The 23,004-nt window shown below is 42.5% G+C and overlaps 1 protein-coding gene across 1 annotated transcript in view; it reads right to left on the bottom strand.

The window, feature by feature from the left end:
- The window catches only part of IRAG1 (inositol 1,4,5-triphosphate receptor associated 1), a 157,308-nt gene extending 141,303 nt beyond the window's left edge, over positions 1 to 16,005 (bottom strand). Inside the window, 1 exon segment of the mRNA XM_007955160.2 lies at positions 15,939 to 16,005. Within this exon segment, the coding sequence (XP_007953351.1) occupies positions 15,939 to 16,005 (67 nt within the window).
- Positions 16,006 to 23,004: the final 6,999 nt, after the last annotated feature.

Raw genomic sequence — 23,004 nt, forward strand, 5'->3', positions numbered from 1 at the left:
TAAACTGGTGAAAAAGCCACATGCAATGGACTTGATTAGTCATCTATGGAAGTAAACCAAGAAATGTTTTGCTCCTCTCTCCTTGCTTCTCCCTCTTACATCTTGGAATATAAATGTGGCTGAGGAGTTGGTAGGCTTGACTATGGTTTCTGGAAAGCAGAAGGCAGGAAGGTAATTATAAGTTAGTGACAATATCTTTTAGAGAGACTTTTGCTCTCAGAATTTTCCCCTTCTCTGGAAGGGACCCCTATATACAAGGGATGGTTCTCCTTGGCCACATCTGTGCCCCCATGATCTTATCCCCAGGTCATGATTGATTGATCCTGACCTAAGCTGGGCCTATCAGACTCTCTCTCCTGAGACCTTGGACAGAACTAAGAGTCACTGGACTCTGGTTAAGCTAGTGGTTGTGCCCTAGAGTTGTGGTCTTCATAGTGGAGTATATGTACTCAGAGAGTGCAAGATGAGCCAATGGTTTATGGGAAGAAAACCTGAAACTGTTACTTTTATTTTAAAAAGTAGGAACAAAGTAAACTTTCATTAATACTTAAGCAGACTAATTCAGTCCACACGTTAAAATGTCACTGTCACATCCAGTTCATGATATGTCTTGAGGGAAGAGAAGGAATTCGACAATGTCAAGGGGCTGATGCAGCACTCCAATGTATTTATTTGCTTTCAGTGACATGGACCTATAGTTTGTATGTGCCTATATAAATGGATTAGTGGAATACATTTATCTAGTTTTAATCAAATCAACCGTCATAAAATGGGCATGTGTCTTAAAAAGTCTCCTGCAAAGAAATGTGGAATACAGATAAAACTGCTAATGAAACCACAAGCAACTCTCAAAAAATTACTTTGTGGTATGATGGATAAAATTAAAAATTTAGGGTCACAATTCAGTAAGTGCAGCCAAGGATGCCATTCTTTCAGGCCAGGTATTCTGGGCTGGTTCTTCTCTGCCATTCTTCCCTCCCTGCGCTGCCCACAGATCAGTCTCTGTTCTGCTCTGCTCTGCTCTGCCCTGTTCTCCAGGATGATCCAGGTCAGTAAAGTACCACTTGGGTTTCCTTGCTTACCCGCTGAGTTTGGGCAATTGAACAGCAAAAAGTAGGAGGAATGAGAAGTTGGGGAGTGTCCTTGCCTGCTCCCTCCTTGCTTTAGCCCTATATTTCTGGCAGTGGATGTACTACCTACTACTTGACTCATAGCGACCCTACAGGACAATGCAGAACTGCCCTATAGGGTTTCCAAGGCTGTAATCTTGGAAGCAGGCTACCACATCGTCTCCCATAGAGCAGCTGGTGGGTTTGAACCACTGACCTTTCAGTTAGCAGTCAAACACTTAACTACTGTGCTACCAGAATGCCTTGGTGTGACTATCCCTCTATAACTACAGCATATTCTGGATGAACCCTCTTCCCTGGCTCCAGATCTCACTGGCATATGGTAACACTCTTTCCTTCTCTTGTTCCTCCCAGCTAGGATGGTAATGGCCTGCAGCTATTGCTAATTTGGGGGTTCCTCACCATCACTTGCTGGCTCCCACACTTCTGTAAGTAGTCATTTGTTTAACGTCTCCTGAGTTGTCTGAGTTGGGTTTGGTTCCCTGCTGGGAGCCTGATTGATAAAGTATCTCTTTCAGCCAAGATGGTCATTAAAGCCAATGACTATTAAAAGTGCCAATTCAAGATTTTTTAAATTAATGAAGCATAAACAACTACATTTCACTCACTAAAGAACAATGTTTTTAAGAAAGCAGAAAAGTATTGACACTGTTAAAAAAATAAAACATGATTTTCAAAATATTACTTCATTTTTCTTCTTTTGAAAAAAGTCTAATTTTATACATTTTATAAACTAGCAGATTAATACAGTAGCTTATGGGTATGATTTAAAATCAATAAATATACATAAATTGGAAGTGCATGTTAAAAGAAATTTTATTTTAACTTATAAGATGCATTATCCAAAAACAAAACAAAACAAAAAACTTAAACATGTATACTCTAGGGAAAAGATGTCAAGTTCTTGTTGTTGAGTCCCCAGCCCTGCCCTGGGTCCTGCCCTTCCTGAGGCTTGGCTATCTACTTATTCCTTTGGTTCTCTGAACTGCCTTCCAACAATCCCCAACTTTCTCTTAAGCTAGCCAACATAGGTTTCTCATACTTGGTAACCAAAGAGCTTTAACCAATAATAGATGAAATCTAACTGATTTCTTGTGTGCTCCCTGGAGGCAGGCTGGGTGAAAAACACCATCTCCGATAGTAATAACCATATTTACACAATATTCAGCCTTCCTATCCATGAACAAGGCAGGTTCTTGCATTTGTGTAGATCACTTGTAGTTTCTTGTAGTAGTGTTTTGTAGTTTTGTTTGTATAGGTCTTTTGTGTCTCTGGTAAGATTTTATTCCTACATGTTTTATCTTTTTGGTAGGTAGCTATTATAAATGGTATTGTTTTACTTATTTCCTTTTTGAGGGCTCTTTGTTGATGTAAAGGAATCTGAGTGATTTTTGTATGTTGACCTTGTATCCTGCCACTTTGCTGAACCTCTCTATTAGTTCCAGTAATTTTTTTTGCTCAGTCTCTTGGGTTTTCTATGTATAGGATCATGTCATCTGCAAATAGAGATGGCTTTACTTCCTCTTTGTCAATTTACATGTCTTTTATTTCTCCTTCTTGCCTTATTGCCCTGGCTAGGACTTCCAATACAATGTTAAATAGAAGTGGTGATAGAGGGCATCCTTGTCTGGTTCCTGTTCACAAGGGGAATGATTTGAGTCTTTCTCCATTAATAATCGTGTTGGCTATTGGCTTTGCATATATGCCCTTTGTTATGTTGAGGAATGTCCTTCTATCCCTATTTTGCTGAGAGTTCTGAACAGAAATGGGTGTTGGATTTTATTGAATGCCTTTTCTGTATCGATTGATATGACCATATGGTTCTTTTGTTTTATTTATGTAGTGGATTACATTGATTGTTTTTCTGATGTTGAACCATCTTTGCATACCTAGTATGAATCCCACTTGGTCATGATGTATTATTTTTTTGATATGTTGTTGGACTCTGTTGGCTATGATTTTGTTGAAGATTTTTGCATCTGTATTCATGAGGAATATTGGTCTGTAGTTTTCCTTTTTAGTGGTGTCTTTCCTGCTTTTGGTATCAGTGTTATGCTTGCTTCATAAAGTGAACTTGGGAGTATTCCATCTTTTTCTATGTTCTGGAATCATTTGAGTAGTGTAGGTGTCAAGTCTTCCCTGAATGTTTGGTAAAATTCTCCCGTGAAGCCATCTGAGGCAGGACATTTTCTTGTGGGAAGTTTTCTTATGACTTGTTCAATTTCTTCTTTTGTTATGGATCTGTTCTAGTATTCTGTCTCTGACTGGGGTAATTCAGGTAGGTTTTGTGTTTCTAGAAATTTGTCCAACTCGTCTAGGTTCTCAAATCTGCTGGAGTACAGTTCTTCATAATATTCTGTCAATATTTTCAGAAAACAATCTTTGTTATTTCAGTTGATTCTGTTGTGATGTCACACCTTTTGCTTATTACTCATATTACTTACATCTTCTCTTTCTTTTCCTTTGCTAGATTTGCCAGTGGTTTGTCAATTTTGTTAATCTTTTCGAAGAACCAGCTTCTTGGATAGGAAGAATGAATAATGTGAAAATGACAATATTATCCATTGCAATGCAATATACATTCAATGCAAACCCAATCCAGATACCATCAACATTTTTTAAGGATATGGAAAAACCAATTATTAACTTCATGTGGAGAGGAAAGAGACCTCGGATAAGTAAAGCACTGCTGAAGAAGAAAAACAAAGTGGGAGGTCTTACACTCAAATCTCAAAACCTACTATACAGCCATAGTAATTAAAACAGCATGGTATTGGTACAATGATAGACAGACCAATGGAACAGAATTGAAAACCCTGAAATAGACTCATCCATATATGGACACCTGATCTTTCACAAAAGACCAAAACCTATTAAATGGGAGAGAGATAGCCTCTTTAACAAATGGTGCTGGCAAAATTGAATCCATCTACAGAAAAGTGAAACAAGACCCATACCTCACCCCATACACAAAAACAAACTCAAGTTGGATCAAAGACTTAAATGTAAAACCTCAAACTATAAAGCTCATCAAAGATAAAATATGGGAAAATCTAGAGGCCCTAGTTTACAGCTTAAATAGAATATCAAGCATAACTCAAAATGCACAGGCAGTAGAAGAGAAGCTAGATGACTAGAACCTTTTAAAAAATTAAATTCTCATGCACATCAAAAGACTTCTCCAAAAAGGTAAAAAGAGAAACTACTGATTGGGAAAAAATATTTGGCTATGATGTATCTGACAAAGGACTTATCTCCAAAATTTATAGAAAACTTTAATACTTCAATGCCAAAAAGACCAACAATCCAATTCAAAAATGGGCAAGGGACATGAACAGACACTTCACAAAAGATGATATACTGGCAGCCAACAGACACGTGAGGAAATGCTCACAATCATTAGCCATTCAAAAAACTCAAACTGACTACCATCGAGTAGGATCCGACTCATAGTGACCCCTCCTTAGTTTTCCGAGGTGATACCACAATGGAAGTAGATTGCCCAATCTTCCTTCCAAGGAGTGGCTGGTGGGTTTGAACCACCAGCCTTCTGGTTAGCAGTCAAATGCCTTAGGCACTATGTGACCAGAGCTCCCCTCATCAGCCATTAGAGAGATACAAATCAAAACAACAATGAGATATCATCTCACCCCAGCAATAGTAACAAAGTTCAACAAGACAGAAAATAGCAAATGCTGGTGAGGTTGTGGAGAAATTGGAACTCTCATACACTGCTGGTGGGACTGCAAGATGGTACACCCATTGTGGAAAATGGTATGGCATTTCCCTAAAAAACTGAAAATAGAAATACCACTTGATCTAGCAAATCCATTACTAGGAATATTCTAAAGAGGTGAGAGACAGGACAGGAACAGACAGACATACGCACACTCATGTTCATTGCAGCACAATTCACTATAGCAAAGAGATAGAAACAACCTAAATGCCCATCAACAGATGAATGGATAACCAAATTATGGTACATTCACACAATGGAATACTATGCTACATTAAAGAATAATGAAGAATATGTGAATCACCTCACAACATGGATGATTTGGAGGACATTATGCTGAGTGAAATAAGTCAATTGCAGAAGAGCAAATATTGTATGACCCCATTGCTGTAAAAAGTCAAGGAAGGGTTTACTTAGGGAAGGGAACTCATTTTGTAGGTTACCGGGGATGGGAAGGAAGAAGAGGGAAAATTTCAGACTATTTGGTTGTCACATGTTGATTTGGGTAAGGGGAGGGATGGTATGGAAAGAATCTGTGACCATCATGATGACATTGGGGAAAGGAAGGTCACTGAAACATGCACATGAGATATGAACAACAGAGGCAAATACTAATATATGCACAATACTGCATTACCACTAATACCAAAGAGTAGGCTACAGATAAATGCATAGACAGAAGATCAGGTGGGGGTCAGCAAGCAGGAATGTACCCTAGACCAACGATAGATTTAGCTGAAGATAATCTTGCATAGATACTAGTGATTAAAAATTAGCCACACTCATTACAGAAGCAACAGAAGACAGAGTTGGAGTAATCTCTCAGAGACAACCAAATACCCTCAGAGAGAGAATCACCAGATCTGCCAACTCAGGACCATAGTATTGGGGGACACCAAGTTCAATTGGCACAACCTAGTACATAAAAACCTTGTTCCACAACCTACTTTGGTGAGTAGTGACTGGGGTCTTAAAAGCTTTCAAGCAACCATCTATGATGCAACTATTGGTCTCCTCTCACCTGAAGCAAAGAAGAATGAAGAAAATCAAAGGCATTTGGAAACAATTAGTTCAAGTTTATAAGGGACCATGAGACCAGAATAACTAGATGGTGCCTAGCTACCAATGCCAACCACTTGGAAAAGGACCAAAACTGGAGATCCTGGATAGAATGGGAAGAAAAATGTGGAACAAAATTCAAAAACACAAAAATGACCAGAATTACTGGTTGGATGGAGTCTGGTGGGACTCCCAAGACTATGGCCCTGGGATGCCCCTCGGGCCTGGGATTGGACTCACTCCCAAGGATTGGCTCTCAGCCCAACAGTAGAAAGACTTAAATGCAGAACACCCAACTCTGGGTAATACACCCACCTACTCTAGAGAGATACACCCTGTTTTGGTTACCTAGTGCCACTCTAACAAGAAACAAACCACAAATGGGATGGTTTGAACAAACAGGAGTTTATTCTTATATGATTTTGGAGGCTATAAGTCTGAGTTCAAAGTGCCAGGCTCTAGGGACTGGGTGAAAACCCCTCAACCTTGGGCTTCAGCTCTGCCTCCTGCTCCCAGCCCACTGAAGCTGGAGGCTTTTCTTCACTCAGACAGCTGCTGGTTGCTTAGGCTGACAAGTCCAAGGTTGACAAGTAAATAGGCACAGTCCCGATGTTACCAAACAACATGGCAAGCCACTAATTTAAGACCACATGAAGTCCCAAGATCAGCAGGGCATGGCAGACTGTTAAACAACAACTTGGCTTCATACGGGGTTCAAGCATGCCAAAAGGCTAGAGACCGTTCCCAAGGCTTCTCTTTATATGCAGGAAGCAGACTATATCCCTAAGGCAGCTACTCAGCTGCTCACAGTAGAGTCCACCATGGAATTGATTACCATCTCATCATGGGGAATACTACATCCAGCTGCCCAGCCACTCAACCAGGCTTAGCCGAGTTGACACACAAACTTAACTACAACACATCCCTTCAAGCAATTGGCCATGGGGCACCAGAAGGGAAGCAGTCACATGGAGGAAAAGCTGGACAGACAGGAGTGCATAGGTAAGAAGGGCAAGTGGGGGGTGTCACAGGGATGGGAGGGGAGGAGAGTGTGTGATGGTCAGGGATGGAATCGGGACGTGAAATCAAATGTACATAAACTGTTGAATGTAAAACAAACTTTTTTACTGTAAATTTGTACCCAAAGCACAATAGAAAAAAGAAAAAAGGGGAAAAAATGTTAAAGTACTATATATGCATAGGAGCTCTGGTAGCATAGTGCCTAAGACACTTGACTGCTAACCAGAAGGCTGGCTGTTCAAATCCACCAGCCACTCCTCGGAAGGAAGGTTGGGCAATCTACTTCCGTAGTGATAATCCCTCGGCAACCCAAGGAGGGGTCGCTATGAGGCGGGTCTGACTCGATGGCACATAACAACAGCAACAACATAAATGCATAGTAGGAAATTTCTAAAAGTAATGCATAAAGAAGAAAAAAGTACCCAAAATGCACTGCTTTGACCATCTTTGGGACTGTTTCTTGAGAGAAAAATAAACTTCTATCTAATTGAGACGGAGAAAAAAAAATAGAAATAACCACATTTATAGAGCAGTTTCTATGGCAGACAAAGGTGACTCCAAAGAGAAATGCTCACCTCAACTTCTCATAGGAGAGAAGCCCCTCCTGAGCTCTGGGAAGGTCTTTCTGCCATAGGCAGAGATGATTTATCAGGTGATATCATGGCCTAGGTGAAATATCCCTCAGAACAACTTTTGACCAAAATCTCCAACCCCCAGGCATTTTGGTTAGTGGAAAGGGTTACATCCCACTGTACATCAGCATGTAGACATTCTGAAATGTACATTTCAATATCTTGTGAGTTTGATTACTGTGAGTCAACATGTACACTCAACTCCAAGACACTGACCAAGTTTAAGAATAGCTCCATCCTGGAACATCCCCAGAATGATGCGCCTTAGGAAGTCCTCTTGGCATCCAGTCAGGCACTTGCCCCTTGACAACACTGAGCCTCATCATCCTTGCCTTTCAACCTACAATAGGAACCAATCAGACTTCAGCTGGGGAAACGGGAAAGATACTTTACGTAAGAAGCCCAGAGGGCATTACATTCTTTCTAGATAGCCAATCCCTAAAGATTGAAATATTATGATAGAACAGACCTTAGGGAAACCCAACTATTGGGGTCCCCAAAATAGAGGAGTCCCATATGTTCCACGCTGGACTCCAGTAAAATAGTTAATATTTATTGAGTGTGTATATGTAGGCATTTTGATACAACAATTCATTTTACCTTCATAACCTTTGAGCAAGTAATATTATCATTGGCAGCCCTATTTTATAGGTAAGGGAAGTAAGTCAGAGCTCAATAAGATAATTCCCAAAGTCATATAGTAATTAGTGGAGCTGGGATGTGAACTTAGGTCATTTGATTTGAGAATCTAAGGTCCCAACCACTAATCTAGCTCACGTCTGAGGCAGACTGAGAGACCATGGCAACCTCTAGGAACTTTTAGGGCACAAGCTCTGGTGGTGTAGTACCTAAGGCATTTTTTGACTGCTAACCAGAAGGCTGGCAGTTCAAACCCACCAGGCACTCCTCAGAAGGAAGACTGGGCAGTCTAATTCCATAGAGACACCACCTTGGAAACCCAAAGAGGGGTCACTAAGTCGAATTGACTCGATGGCAGTGAGTTAGAAGAAAATCTTTTTGGAGCCACAAAAAGTGACTCAAGATTCACAATTCAGGGCACAGCATTTCCTGCCAGTAGAAAGCTCGTGATTCTAGACATGTACATGGAAGAAGTGATTTGTTAATAGACTTTTAAATAGAGGAAGGAAATTGTTAATGGACAGGGTTATGAGGGCTGATAAAGGATTTCACAAACTGAAAGAAGACAAAAGAGAGATGCAAGTAGAGGAGGCCCAATGGGGCAGCTGAAGAACTCAGGGCCTCTGCTCTGAGCAGCAGTACTAGGGGCCTCCTGGGCCCAAACTACAGCAGCAGAAACAAAAGGCTAGACATTCTTTCTTAGCCCTGCTGCCCAGGTGTGTTAAGTCACAGGGAGACCGAAAGAGCTAGAGGTCTGGAATCTGATGGTTTGGGGTTTTACTTCCCATTCTGCACTTACTAGTTACTAGTTGATGACCTAAACCCACTGAGTCAGTTTGCTCATAAATATCTCCCTTAGATGGCTACATGTGGACTTAAAGAGATAATAGATATAAAATGCCTGGCTCACAGAACATGCTTAAACAGTGGTAGTTCCCTTACCCTATATGCTCTTGCCTGTCAGTATAGTAACCTACAAGAAAGCCCATTAAACCCGTTGCTGTTCAGTCAATTCTGACTCAGTGAACTTAGAAAGGGCGAGGGGTGTGTGTGTGGGGGGTGGGGATGAGATTAAGAGGTCATTTGCTATGCAGCTGTGAGGAAAAGTTCTTACCAGATACTTCTAGTTGGATGTTGTTTTGTCTAAGGAAGAATTTCACATCAAACAAGATGCCACCAGGCATCGATCGAGTGGAAAAGGCTGGAGCTGGAGTGCCCACTCTCAGGGGACACCCACCCATGACAGCCTCTGCAACCTCAGCCCTCCACTCTCTGGCTAGGGCATGGCCTAAGTCTCACCAGGTGTATCACCAGAGGGACCAGCTTTCAACAGCACTTGGGCAAAGCCTTTCTAGTGGTACTGTAAGGAAGATGATGATGCTTCTGCACACATGAGTATTTCCTTCCATGTGAAAGGAGCCCCAAGAAAGTTATACTCCTGTATCTACCTCAAGGGAATGGCTTACCTAACTGGTGAGTTCTGCGAAATGTTAACAGGAATAGCTCAGCCCTTCCCTCTTCCCTTTCTCTTGGGAATGAACTGCCTACAGGGAACACACAGCCCACTCTATTCCTCTCTGGGCTCTAAAACTTAAAAGTGCCTACTGTGGTAGCGCAGTGCCTAAGGCACTTGACTGCTAACCAGAAGGCTGGTGGTTCAAACCCACCTGCCACTCCTTGGAAGGAAGGTTGGGCAGTCTACTTCTGTAGTGATACCTCCTCGGAAACCCAAGGAGGGGTCGCTATGAGTTGGGTCTGACTTGACGGCACATAACAACAACAACAACAACCTTCACAGAGGGGGCTAGTGGGCATTATGTAGGGCTGGGGAATTAGGCTGCTTAATTCAATATTAGAAAGCCTACTTGCCTGCCCACATATATCTAATACCAGCTTTATAAATCATTAGGATTATATTAGATTCTGAATTCTTGAAAAGTGTTAGAACTTAAGTGAAGGAAGGATATGTTATTTATTGGACCTCCTGAAAGACTCCACCAGGTATCCACAGCCAATTATGTAGAGAATAAGCCCATCATTCTCTTGGGGCATTAATGGAAGTGAGACTAAGACCATGAATTATGGATGGTCAGAACCTCAAACTCAGTGCAGAAATCTCTTTGATGGGATCTCTGGAGGCGGGCAGGCATGGCCTAAAAATAATAATAGCTAACACTTACTGGGTGATGCTAAGATCAGACACAGACATTGAACTAAGAGATTTAACCCTGTGAAGTAGATGCTATCTTTATCTCCATTTTTTAGGAGAGGAAATTGAGGTTCAGAGAGATTAAGTGCAACTGGTCAGTGGTGGAGGCACAGTCACCCCTGGGCCTGCACCTTCTACCAGCTGCCTAGGCTCCATCTCCCACTGTAGTAATGAGAGAGGGCTGGCCACTGAGTCCATCTTTGGACTCACGATCCAGTGTTCTTTTGACCATACCTGTATGAGCAAACCATATCAAGGGTGTCTTGAAGCTTTCTTTTTCCAACAAGCCAGGCATGCTGGCTCTCTAGAAACAGCTCTTTGGTTCTCCTGTCGGCAGCCACCTCTAGCAGCCACCACAGCCTCTGTGTATGGCTCAGTCTCTCTCATCCACCCACAGAAAACTAACTTTTTCCCTTGGTTTTGCTAGGATAGCTCAGTTCCCCCTATACCACGCAAACACTGATTTTCCAGTTACAAAATCCCAATTTCCACCAAGCCAGTGTTTCCTAAACTTGAGTCTTCTGCACACCACCCTCACAACTTTTACTATGTCTGTGTGCCACTTATACCTTTACTTCACTAAAAAAAAAAAAAAATGACTAGTAATGGTCAGAAAGCCAGTTTTGTGCCCCTGGGCAAGTTCTTTACCCTCTCTGTATAACAGTGTTTTTCATCCGTATAATAGCGTTATTAGAAAGGTACCTATCTCAGAGATACCTCCTCAGAGGGCTGTTGCTGTGGTACTAAATGAGGTACTGCAGGTTAGGCATTAGACAGCACCTAGCACACCATCAGTGCTCAATAAATCTTAGCTACTATTGTCATTACGTTTATTTAAAAAGGAAACTTTATATCTCTACCGTAAATGGAAAAAATCAGTACCACTTGCCACAAAGAGAGTTATTATAAAAATAAATGAAACAAAAACAGTTATTAAATTCTAACTGTTGCCTGCCAAGGGCTCCATGCCTGAGGCCTGCTCTCATTTTGTCAAAAAGGGAGACAAGCAAGTGTCAGAAAGATGCTAAAGACACACTCGGCTCAAACTGACGTGACCAACTCATCTTGGTTTGCCCAGGATTATCTGGTTTCCCAGGAAACCAGCATGGTTCATCACCCCTCTTCAGATGGAGTCTTTTTCCTTGATCAGAAAGACTGAAAAGAATTTTAAAGAGAATAGTGTTCTCATCATATGATTCCACGTGCTCACAACAGAGCTGGTATCGTACTTAAATTATCTTGCAGAATAAGCCCCCATCTTGGGAAAGTTTAAAAAAAAAAAAAAAAAAAGCTGACTGCAAAATCATAGTACAGTAAGATCCTGGTTTTAGAAAATATAGAGAAATATAAAGACAAGAAACATACCATCATATCAACAATATTTATCTCTGGGTAATGGAATGAAGGAAGAATTTTAATTTCTTTATATTTATTTTGTATTTTCTTATTTACATTCATTTCTACATTTTTCAAGAAATTGTAACAAGGTAAGTACATTACTTTTATTATCAGGAAAAAAGTGAGTAAAAATTAATAGGAAACTTATACACCAATGTTCGTTGCAGCATTATTCGTAATAGCCAAAGGTGAAATCAACTCAAATTGTCTAACAGATTAATTGATAAACAAAATACAGTATGCACATAAAACGGAAGTGTATTCCACCATAAGAAGAAATGAAGTTTTAATACATGCTTCGACATGTATTAATCTTGAAAACATCATGGTAAGTGAAATAAGCCATACACAAAAGGACAAATATTATATGATCCCATTTATATGAACTATCTAGAATAGACAAAGGGACAAAGACAAAAAGTGGATTGGGGGTTACCATGGGCTGGAGGAAAAAGGGAATGAGGAAATAATGCTCAACAGGAATTGAGTTTCTGTTTGCAGTGATGAAAAAGTATGGAAACAAGTAGCAGTGACTCAATCTTGTAAGTGTGATTGATGCCACCAGACTAGACACTTGAAAATGATTAAAATGGCAAATTTTGTGTTGTGTATATTTTAACACAATAAAAACAAAATTAGTAGGAGGAAAGCAACCAAAGTAGATTAATCCCAACTTTAGCAAAACTTTTTTACATGTGGCCAACTGGGGGGCGGTATTTTCTGACTGACCATCAAATTTCCACCTTCGTGGTGAAGAAGGCAGGATTGTCCAAAGTTGTGGACGCATATTGCCTCTGCTCAAGCTCTGAGTCTGAAGGGTGCATCCAGTGAGGCTGCCCTGGGCTGTTGCCTGAATTCTAGGTCTGACCTCCAAGGTCTACAGGACAGATTCAAAATCCTCTTGCTTGACTTTCCCATCCTTTACACTGTTACACTTGACCATCATTTGGACTGTGACTCTGGGATCTGACTTACTAACTAGAGACAGTGTGGCATCTAATGTTGTGAGTACTAAGTCTGAGCCAAGGTGTTCAGAGCTGGAGCATACGCTTATCAGCTGTGTACCCCTGGGCATGTTGCTTCACCTCATTAAGCATCTATGTCTTCATCTCTAATACAAGGATTAAATTAAATCACGTATCTAGCACAGATGCTGGTGCAAGGTAGGAGCTCAATAACAGTTTCCTTTCCTTTTATGTGTACTATATACACTACACATATGTATATTACACAGATGCATATATCCATTACACACATATTACTTACATGTATATTTTCAATATACTACATGAGAACCAGTTCTCTACCTCCCTCCCTGACTCAAATAACATTTGAGTCCCCAAGGGTCAGGGCAAAGTCTGGGGGCTCCAAGCTCTCTCCTCTCCATTTATTCAGGCCTCTGCTCCCCCTTTTTCAGTGAACAGGATCCCTCTGCTGTCAAGCCACAGAGAGGACAACTGAGGGGCAGCCCAGCAACTCTGTGGGCCTACCCAGGAGAGGCAGTAGGGCAGGGAGTGGGTGGAGAATTTGAGATCCCTATGAATCCTCTCAATCCACACTGGAAGGATTTGATCATTAGGGACACAAACATAACAAACCTAGGGCCTCGTTTAACCAGAGTGTATGTTGTAAACACTATGTCTGTTTATTCATCCAAACTAATTAATCCTGAGCACTAACTATACTCCCTGCATCATGCTTGGAGGAGTAAGTGGGGAACACAGTGGGGAACAAGACAGTGGCTGGGAGAGAGATGTGTCCCTGCCCTCTGGGGCTCAGCCTCTACTTGTGCTGAAGTGTGTGGGTGCATCCATCCACCTTCATCACCAAGGCTTAGAGGAAAGTTTGTTTGGGAAATTGAGGATCCCAATTATGTGTGGTTCAGCCCATCAGGCAAGGAACCCGGCTTCTCTCACAAAACGCCCCCTCCGCAACTATGAGCCCACTGGCTCCCCTAGAAATTTAGGTTCCAGTAGAAGGTGTTACACGCTCCTTACTGTCTTTACCCATGGTACTATTTAAATCACCTGTTCTGTCATGCAGTGGCTGGGTGACCTTGGGCAAGTCACTTAATGTGCGTGAATCCTGGTGTCCTTGCCTGTAAAACTGAGATGAAGATACATCCTCAGGAGGATTGATGTAAAGAACACATGAAGTCATGCAGATAGCCTTAGGTCACAGTGTTGGAACAGTTTGAGCTTCCCTTCACTGCCCTCTTAGAAAAGGCACTCACTGGACATCAGCACTCACTCACTCATGGCAGTCCAGATGATTTGATTCATAGCGACCCCTCCTTGGGTTTCTGAGGTGGTATCTCTATGGAAATGCCCAATCTTCCTTCTGAGGACATCAGCACAGGATAGTGATTAAGGGCAAAGACTCCAGAGATGGGCAACTGGGGTCAAATGCTAGCTCATCCTCTCACCAGTTGTGTGACCCCTCTGTGCCAAAATGTCCCCATCTACAAATGAGGGTGGTAACAATAATCCTTGTTTTGCAGGGTAGTAGGAAGCGAGCTATTACACATGAAATGCTTAGAACAGGGTCTGATACATAGTAAAAACTACATAAGAGCTTGTTTTTTTCCCCACAGAAAACATCTGTCTGGGGACAAATGATCATGCTATAATTAGGACATAGTTATACCTCCTAGATGATTTTAGAGGGCAAGTGTGCCACAAATTTCTCTTCCAATAAATGCTCAACTTACTACAAAGCATAGAAGAATGTACATCAGCTGTGATTACAAAAGCCACCCCCAATACACATGTATACACATACAGATACATGTGCACATTATTACTGAACCATGGACCAAACAAACATGACACCTATATTGTCCATTCTGTTAATAATCACAAGACACTATTCAAGACAGGCACGTACCCTCACACTCACAGCTGTGTTGAGGGGCAGGAGCACTGTAGTCAGAGTCATACAGACCTGGGTTCAAGTTCTAGCTCTCCTTTCTGACTTCAGACAAGCCATTTAACCTGAGCTTCCTCCTCCATAAGTGAGGGGTGGGTGTAGCTCTACCTGCCACATTGGCATGTCATAGGATCAAGGAAGCTCTGCTTGTCTGCCCTGATTGGAGCAACATTATCTTTAGCAGGTCCTGACTCCCTGATGCTCCCCCAGCCTGACAGTCCTGGGCAGCTTCCTCCTTTCCTATAAGAGACAGGCAAGCCCTGGGACTGCCTCCCTTTCCCCAGTGAGCTGCCTAAGGAGTGTTAAGAATAGCAGCTGCGAGTTCTGGGGGTCTGGGTACTGGCCGGGGGTTCCAGACCCTGCACTGCTATTTATTCAAACTTCAGAGCCCCTCTGGGTTTTTGTAACTGTTTACTGGGCAAGAGGAAGCAAGACAGCTGGTACCTCTCTCTGGCCTCTGGCTTCCACCAGCCTTTTCTCTGGAGAAGGTCAACCTGAGTACATACAGTTCACTCTAGGAATAGCTTCAACACGGAACCTCTGAAGGTGAGCAGGGTTTGGAACATAGGCCAGGGGCCTATACACCCTCTCTAGAGAGCAGGAAAAGGGCACAGGCTGACAAAGCTGGATACAGAAGGAGAGATGGGGACAGAGATAAAAACAGGGGCTGTAACCAGATAGGATAGGGAGGGCAGGAACAGGATCAAGGATGGAGACAAGGATGGGCTGGGACAGGGTTCAAGGCTGGGAGACAGATAGGGACAGAGATAGGCATAGAGAGAGCACAGAACATGCACAGACCAGGGCTGGGAAAGGGCTTGCAGGTAGAGGAGAGAAAGCCAAGTGTTCTAAGGACCCCTCTTTTACTCCAAAGGCATACACAGGAAAGCTGAGAGTGAGGATCTCCGGTTGTAATTCACCTTTTCACCCTAACTGTGCATGCTTCCCAATAGCAGCAAAGGGAGAGCATAATGTAGTTAAGATTGGCAAGACTCACTTCTTAGTTTAAAATTAAAACAGCAGTAATAAAAATACTCCAACTGGAATGCCACCTAACAAAGCCAATTCCTCTGGAAAGTTAAAGTTTTAAGTGCCCCTATCCCAGCACCCTGTACCTTTAAGGAGAAGAGTTCCCTCTGCTTCTCCACTGAAGAGGCAGGTTATTCTCTGATAAAGCAATTACTCACCTAAAACTGAGTTATTCCTCTTTCCTCCTCTGGCCAGCCTCTCTTCACTCTGGGGAGCTTTTACCATTTAAGGTCAATGTTACATCTGGCTCTGGAGCTGAGAAGCCTCCCTCTGGCTGCTGAGTCTCAGCCGTCCGCCTCCTCCAGAGGGGCTGGGACTTAGAGCAGCAAACTCCTCAGGGAGCCCACTCTGGTCTGGCTTAGGGGGTTAATGGCAGGGGAAGCCAACCCAGCTGGCCTCAGTGTTCAGGGTAGGCTGGGCCTTCAAGGTAGCAACTTGCCCTGGGTCCCTCCCATGGGCACCCACACAGCAGATGGCAGAGCCCATGGGCAGCTCATTCCGCAGATCATTGTCCCTGGCCAGGCAGGGACAAGAGAGACTGTAGATCCAGTTCCTAGCCTGGAGTCTTGAGCAAGCATGTGAGCTTGGACAGGACCCTGGCCCAGTTCCAGGAGAAGCTGGGAACATTTCCTGTCCTAGGGAGCTGGGGGTGGGGACTGCTCCCACCTTAAACCCTTGGTATTGCCAGAAGGAAGGCTTGGAAGATTCAGCTAATCCCAGACCTGGCACTGGCCCCAGGAGCTGCAACCCCTGCTCCTCAGTTTAACAGCCTGTGGTCTTAACACTGCAGAACACTAGTCTCCTTATCTATGTAGTGAGAATAGTAATGATAATACCTAACTCAGGGCTGGCAGGAGGATTAAGTGAGATAACATTGAAGTGCCTAGCATAGTGCCAGCATCTTTTCATCTCTTAAGTGCTTTCTCCTTTTGCCCAGACACCATTGAGGAAGCGTAGCTTCTCTCCTACCAGTCCGCACTCTGTCCATACTTGTTCCTCACCTACCTCAGGTACAGTGCCCACCTGGCACCAAGATCATAAAGCTCCAGGCTCAGGGCAGGTCCCATGGGGCTCCAATCATTGTCTGGGGTTAAAGGCTGTATAGAGCAGCCCTGGACAGAGTACCAGATAAAGTACAGACTGCCCCATTGTCTTAGTTATCTAGTCCTGCTATAATAGAAATAGCACAAGTGAATAGCTTTAACAAACAGAAATTTATTTTCTCACAGTTTAGTAAGCTGGATGTTCTAATTAAAAGTGCTGGCTCTAGGGGAAGGCTTTCTCTCTGTGTTGGCTCTGAACAAAGGTCCTTGTTTCCTTTAAATATCTTTGGGCCCAGTGCTCCTTAGAGATCTTCGTGTGTCCTTCTCCTGAGTTTAGGAGATTCTTAGCGCAAAGACCCCAGGTCCAAATGATGCACATCGCTCCTGGTTCTTCTTTCTTGGTGGCAGTAGTTTCCTTCCTGTCTGCTTGCTTGTTTAATCTCTTTTATATCTCAAAAAAGATTGACTCAAGAGTGTACCCAAGACCACGTATAGGGATGGCAGACAATGGTTCTGTAAGTGTATTTGTATGATCTGAATTCCCAGGTGTATAGTAGAGCTGATAAGGGTCAAGGTTGTAGTCCCTTTTGGTCACAGCCTGCTACCCAGAGAGACCAAGTAGTTGAATCTGTGGGCTCGGGACCATAGTCACAGGGGACATCAAACTCAATTGGCATAATATACTACACAAAACATTGTTCCACCTCCTACTTTGTTGAATAGCGACTGATCTTAAAAGCTTGCAAGCAGCCGTCTAGATGCAATGATGGGTCTCTCCTCATCCAGAGCAAAGAAGAATGAAGAAAACCAAAGACTCATGGAAACGATTAGTCCTAGCAGCTGGTACACCATGTGATCATCAGCCTATATGACTATGAGACCAGAAGAACTAGATGGTGCTCGGCTACCACTATCAACCACTCGGAGGGGGATCTATGTAGGAGATCCTGGATAGAGAGGAAGAACAATGTGGAACAAAACTCAAAATCATTTGGGAAAAAAAAAAAAAAAAAGAGGGGACCAGGTTTGCTGGTCACATAGAGCCTGGTGGAACCACTGAGACTATGGCCCCAACTGCCCTTCAGGTCTGGAATTGAACCCACACCTGTGGTTCCAGCCAAGCAAAAGACAGGCATAGGAGTTGAACATTTACCTGAGGTACATTTACCTGAGATACACTCCTTGGAGAGAACAATCATGGGAGAAAGAAGGGCTGTTTATGCACAGGGAGACAGCTCAGGGGGCAGGAGTGCATGGAGGGATGGACACAGGGAAGAGGTGACTGTCGGGAGGAAGTGAGAGGGGAGCTGTTGCATTGTGGTGAATTGTGGTCAATGTCATGAGACAAAGTGTATGTGAACTGCTGTATGGAAAGTGAATTTGCTTTGTAAATTTTCATGCAAATCATAATTTTTTTAAAAAAAGAGAGATTGACTCAAGATACAACCTGATCCTGTAGATTGTATCTTGCTTCATTAATATAACTGCTTCTAATTCTGCCCCATTAACATCATAGAGGTTAGGATTTACAACACATAGAATAATTATGTTGTGCTAGGAATCATGGCCTAGTCAAATTGACACATACTCTGGGGGGATATAATTTAATCCATGACCTTTTAGCTCCCCAAAATCCATGTCCTTGCCAGATGTAAAACACTTTCACCTTATCACACAATCCCAAAAGCCTTAAATCAACTCCAAGTCCAAATTCCATCCTGGGGCAAAATTTCTCTTCATCTGTGTTCTGGTTACCTAGTGCCACTCTGACAGGAACATACCACAAATAGGATGGCCTTAACAAACAGGAGTTTATTCTCTTATAATTTGGAGGCTTTAAGTCCAAGTTCAAAGTGCCAGGCTCTAGGGGCTGGGTGAAAGTCCCTCAGCCTTGGTCTGCCTCCAGCTCCCAGCCCACTGATGCTGGAGGCTTTTCTTCACTCAGACAGCTGCTGGCTGCTGAGGCTGCTAAGCCCAAGGTTGACAAGTAAAAAGGCACAGTTCTGATACTACCAAATCACATGGTAGGCCACTAATTCAAGTCCACTGTAAGTACCAAGGTCAGCAGAGCATGGCAGGCTGCTGAACAACGACATAGCTACATGAAGGGTTCAAGGTGCCATAAACTAGAGACCATTTCCCAAGGCTTCTGCTTATATATAAGAAGCAGACCACATCCCTGAGCTGCTTGTGGTGGATTCTACCATGGAGTTGATTACCTGTCTCATCATGTGGAATACTACATCCAGCTGCCCAGCCACTCAACCAGGCCCAGCCAAGATGACACACAAATTGAACTACCACAATCTGTGAACCTGTGAAATCTAGAGTACAAGTTATCTGCTTCCAAAGTACAATGGTGAAATAGACACAAGGTAGACATTTCCATTACAAACACTAGAAATTAGAGGGAAAGAAGGAATAATGAGCACAAAGAAAGTAAAAAAAAAAAAAAAAAACCCAGCAGAACAATTTATATTAGCTCTCAAGCCTTGAAAATAATCCTGTTTCTGAGACATCTAGGCAGTGGCCCTGCTCTCCAAACTCTAGGTATTGGCCAGGCTCTCTGGATTCTGGGTGAAGGCTTCTTGGCTTGGACTTCAGCTCCACCTTCCAGGCCTAGTGGGATGGGAAGTTTGCTCCCGTGGCTTTGGGCAATCTTACGTTTCTAGTCCAACTGAGTGGCAGCACTACTCCCTTGGCCCCACAGGCCTCATTCTTCTCTCCCTTGGGCATGGAAATTCTGGCCCCTCAGATTTGGATGGTGGACCCAGCTCCATTCCCCTGGCACTCATGAATGGCAGCCCCATATTCAGGAACCAATTTGGTGAAGATCTGACTTTTTGAAAACTTGGAGGCCATGACCCCACCCTTTGAGACACAGCAGGCAGTGGTTTCACCCTTTGAGACTCATAGGTCATGGCCCTACCCTTTGAGACTGAGACAGCTCTGCTTCCTGTGCTCCTCGTCTCTTCAGCTTCTGCTTCCTGATTCCTTGGTCTCTCATGCCCTTGGCCCCCTGGGCCTCTTGGGCAAGCCTGGCCTCTCCCTGCTTGGAAAAGTGTTACAAAGTTCTTTAGGTCTACTGATAAGTGCCTGGAGACACCCCACTCCATCATGAAGCCTCCTTCTCAAAGGCACTCAGTTTTCTCATTCCATAGGTTGGCTCTTGTGCCATCTTGTGCCAGTTTCCTGGTTCTGCTGCTACCATTTCTGTGCCACTGCTTCTCATCATCTGCACTGTCTCCAGGGTTACACCTCTCCTCATTTCCTTCTGAGCTCTCACCAGAATTGCCTTTGATGTCCATAAATCCACTAATAGTCTCTTCAAGGCAATCTAGACTTTTACTTAAAACTCTTAAAAGGCACCTTGAAACTCTCCCAGCCTCTACTCATTGCCCAATTCCAAAACTGATTCCACACTTTAGGTATCTTAGAGCAGTACCCACACTCATTACCAAATTCTATCTATAGCTGTCTAGTGCTACTATAACAGAAATATCACAAGTGAATGGCTTTAACAAACAAATTTATTTTTTCACACATTAGGAGGCTAGGTGTCCTAATTCAGAGTGCTAGCTCTAGGGGAAGGCTTTCTCTCTGTGTTGGCTCTGGAATAAGGTTCTTGTCTCCTTTCCATATCTGTGGGCCCAGTGTTCCTTGGAGACCTCCATGTGTCTTGGCATCAATCTTCCCTCGGATATAGGAGGTTCTCAGCTCAGGGACTCCAGGTTCAAAGGATGCACTCTGCTTCCAGTTATTTTTTCTTGGTGGCTGTAGGTCCCTCCCTCTCTGCTCATTTATTGAATCTTTTAAATCTCAAAAGAGAGTGACTCAAGATACAGCCTAACCCCATAGACTGTACCCTCTCATTAACATAACTACCTCTAATCCAGCCTCATTAACATCATAAAGGTTGTTGTTGTTGTTATGTGCCCTTGAGTCAGACCCAACTCATAGTGACCCCTCCTTGGGTTTCTGAGGCGGTATCACTACAGAAGTAGATTGCCTAACCTTCCTTCCGAGGAGTGGCTGGTGGGTTTGAACCACCAGCCTTCTGGTTAGCAGTCAAGTACCTTAGGCACTATGCTACCAGAGCTCCTATCATAAAGATTAGGATTTACAAAACATAGGATAATTACATCAGATCAAAAAATGGGGAATAATTACATTTTATTAGATATCATGACCTAGCCAATTTGAAACATATTTTGGAGGGATTCAATTCAACCCACGACACCCATTAAATATGAATTTCAGATAAACAATAAACAGCTTTTTAGGACAAGTATGTTCCATGCAATACTGGGGACATATTTTACTAGTATTACTACTACTACTACTACTACTAAGTCACATGAGATATACTGGTACCACACTCAAGTATCTACTCAAATGTGAGCTAGAATGTATCCACCATGAGGGCAGGGATTTGAATTTGTTTTATTCACTGCTGAGTCCCCAGGGCCTAAGAGAGTGGCTGGCACACAGTTGGTATTTAATAAATATCTATTGAATAAATGGACTACTGTGCAACTTGGTTTAAAGCAGTTCTACATGTAACTTCTTAAGATATATTCAAACACCATTGATTCTTAACTGGAGAGCAGAGGAGGGGAAATCACTGCCTGTTATGAGAGAGATTCTTGAGGTAATAGAGTGCATGCTATCTATTATATTAATAAGCATCTGTATTTTTATAGATGAAACCTGAGGAGGCTGTCCCAGGTTCTAGTCATACCTTCTCTCAGGTGTTCACACCTGTCTATCTGTTAGATACAGATAGCCACTAATAAAGCTACATAATGGCAATTAATAAAATTGCAGTAATGGGAATAGAAATAATTTAGCATTGTTTCTCCAACTTCAGTGTGGTTTATAATTCAGGAGTATGAAGCTTCCTGGACCCCTCTCTCAGAAATTCTAATTCAATGAATCTGACATGGTACCCAGGAATCTGATTTTTAATCAAAGACCTCGGGTTATTTGTAGATGGTTGCTCCATGGACCCTACTTTGAGAAATGTTCTCCAAAGGTTGATCTTGAGAATTCAAGAGCATTTAGTACAGGGACCACTGGAAACCAGAGGCTGAAAGGGAACCTAGAGCAATGTTGCTTGTGAGCAAATATATGTGTGTATATGTACACAAAAATCATGTATCAAATACCTACTATATCCTATATATATTCTATATATACTACTGTATTAAATGCTTTACATAAAAGCATGTATATATCCTCAAAAATTCCCTATGAAATAGAATTATTACACTTTTCCTTCAAACTGGAAATGGCTCAGGAGATAAAACAATTTGCCTGATGTTCCATAGAAGGTAAGAGCTGCAGCACAGATGTGAGCTTAAGTGTGTCAGCACAGTGCCTCCCTTCAACCAGAGTTTTTCCTAAACTGAATTTCCTCAATGGCCTTGGGGTGGAATGGATCTCTGAGCCCTCGGAAATTGTGTGCAAAACATGGTGTGATTTGTGTTTCCCTAGGGTAGAAGACCACAGCTTTCTTCAGACTCACAAAGGGGTCACCAAAATAATTTGTTTTTATAATCACTGAATTAACACAGTATTTCATTAAAATGCATGGTGGTTGAGTGTGTAAAATATAACAAGCTCTACAGAGGACAATTTGGCACTATCAAGATTTTAAGGCTTATATCCTTTGACCCAATTCCACTTCTAGGAATTTATTCTACAAACACACTCCCACACTTGAGAAATGATAAATGAACAAGATTATTCATTGCAGCATTGTTTATAAAAACAAAAGGATTGGGAACAACATAAATGTCTATCAATGGGGGGCCATAAAAAAGGATGGGGTGCAGTCATAACAAAGGATAAAGAAGCTCTTCGGGTGCTGATACGAAAAGCCTACAAGAAACATTGTTAAGTGAAAAAAGTTAAATAACAGAACAGCATCTATCAAATAATATAATTTGAGTGAAAATAGAAATGTCTTTTTATATACATGCAAATAAGGAGCGCTGGTGGTGCAGTGGTTAACGCCCTCATCTGCTAACTAAAATATTAGTGGTTCAAACCTACCGCTGGCTTCATGGGAGAAACAAATGGCAATTTACCTCTATAAAGATTAAGCCTTGGAAACAATATGGGACAGTTCTCTTTGTCCTATAGGGTCACTATGAGTTGGAATCAACTCAAGGGCAAT

This window comes from Orycteropus afer, unplaced genomic scaffold, assembly GCF_000298275.1.
Source record: "Orycteropus afer afer isolate SDZICR_OR568_19922 unplaced genomic scaffold, OryAfe1.0 scaffold00014, whole genome shotgun sequence".
Lineage (NCBI taxonomy): Eukaryota > Metazoa > Chordata > Mammalia > Tubulidentata > Orycteropodidae > Orycteropus > Orycteropus afer.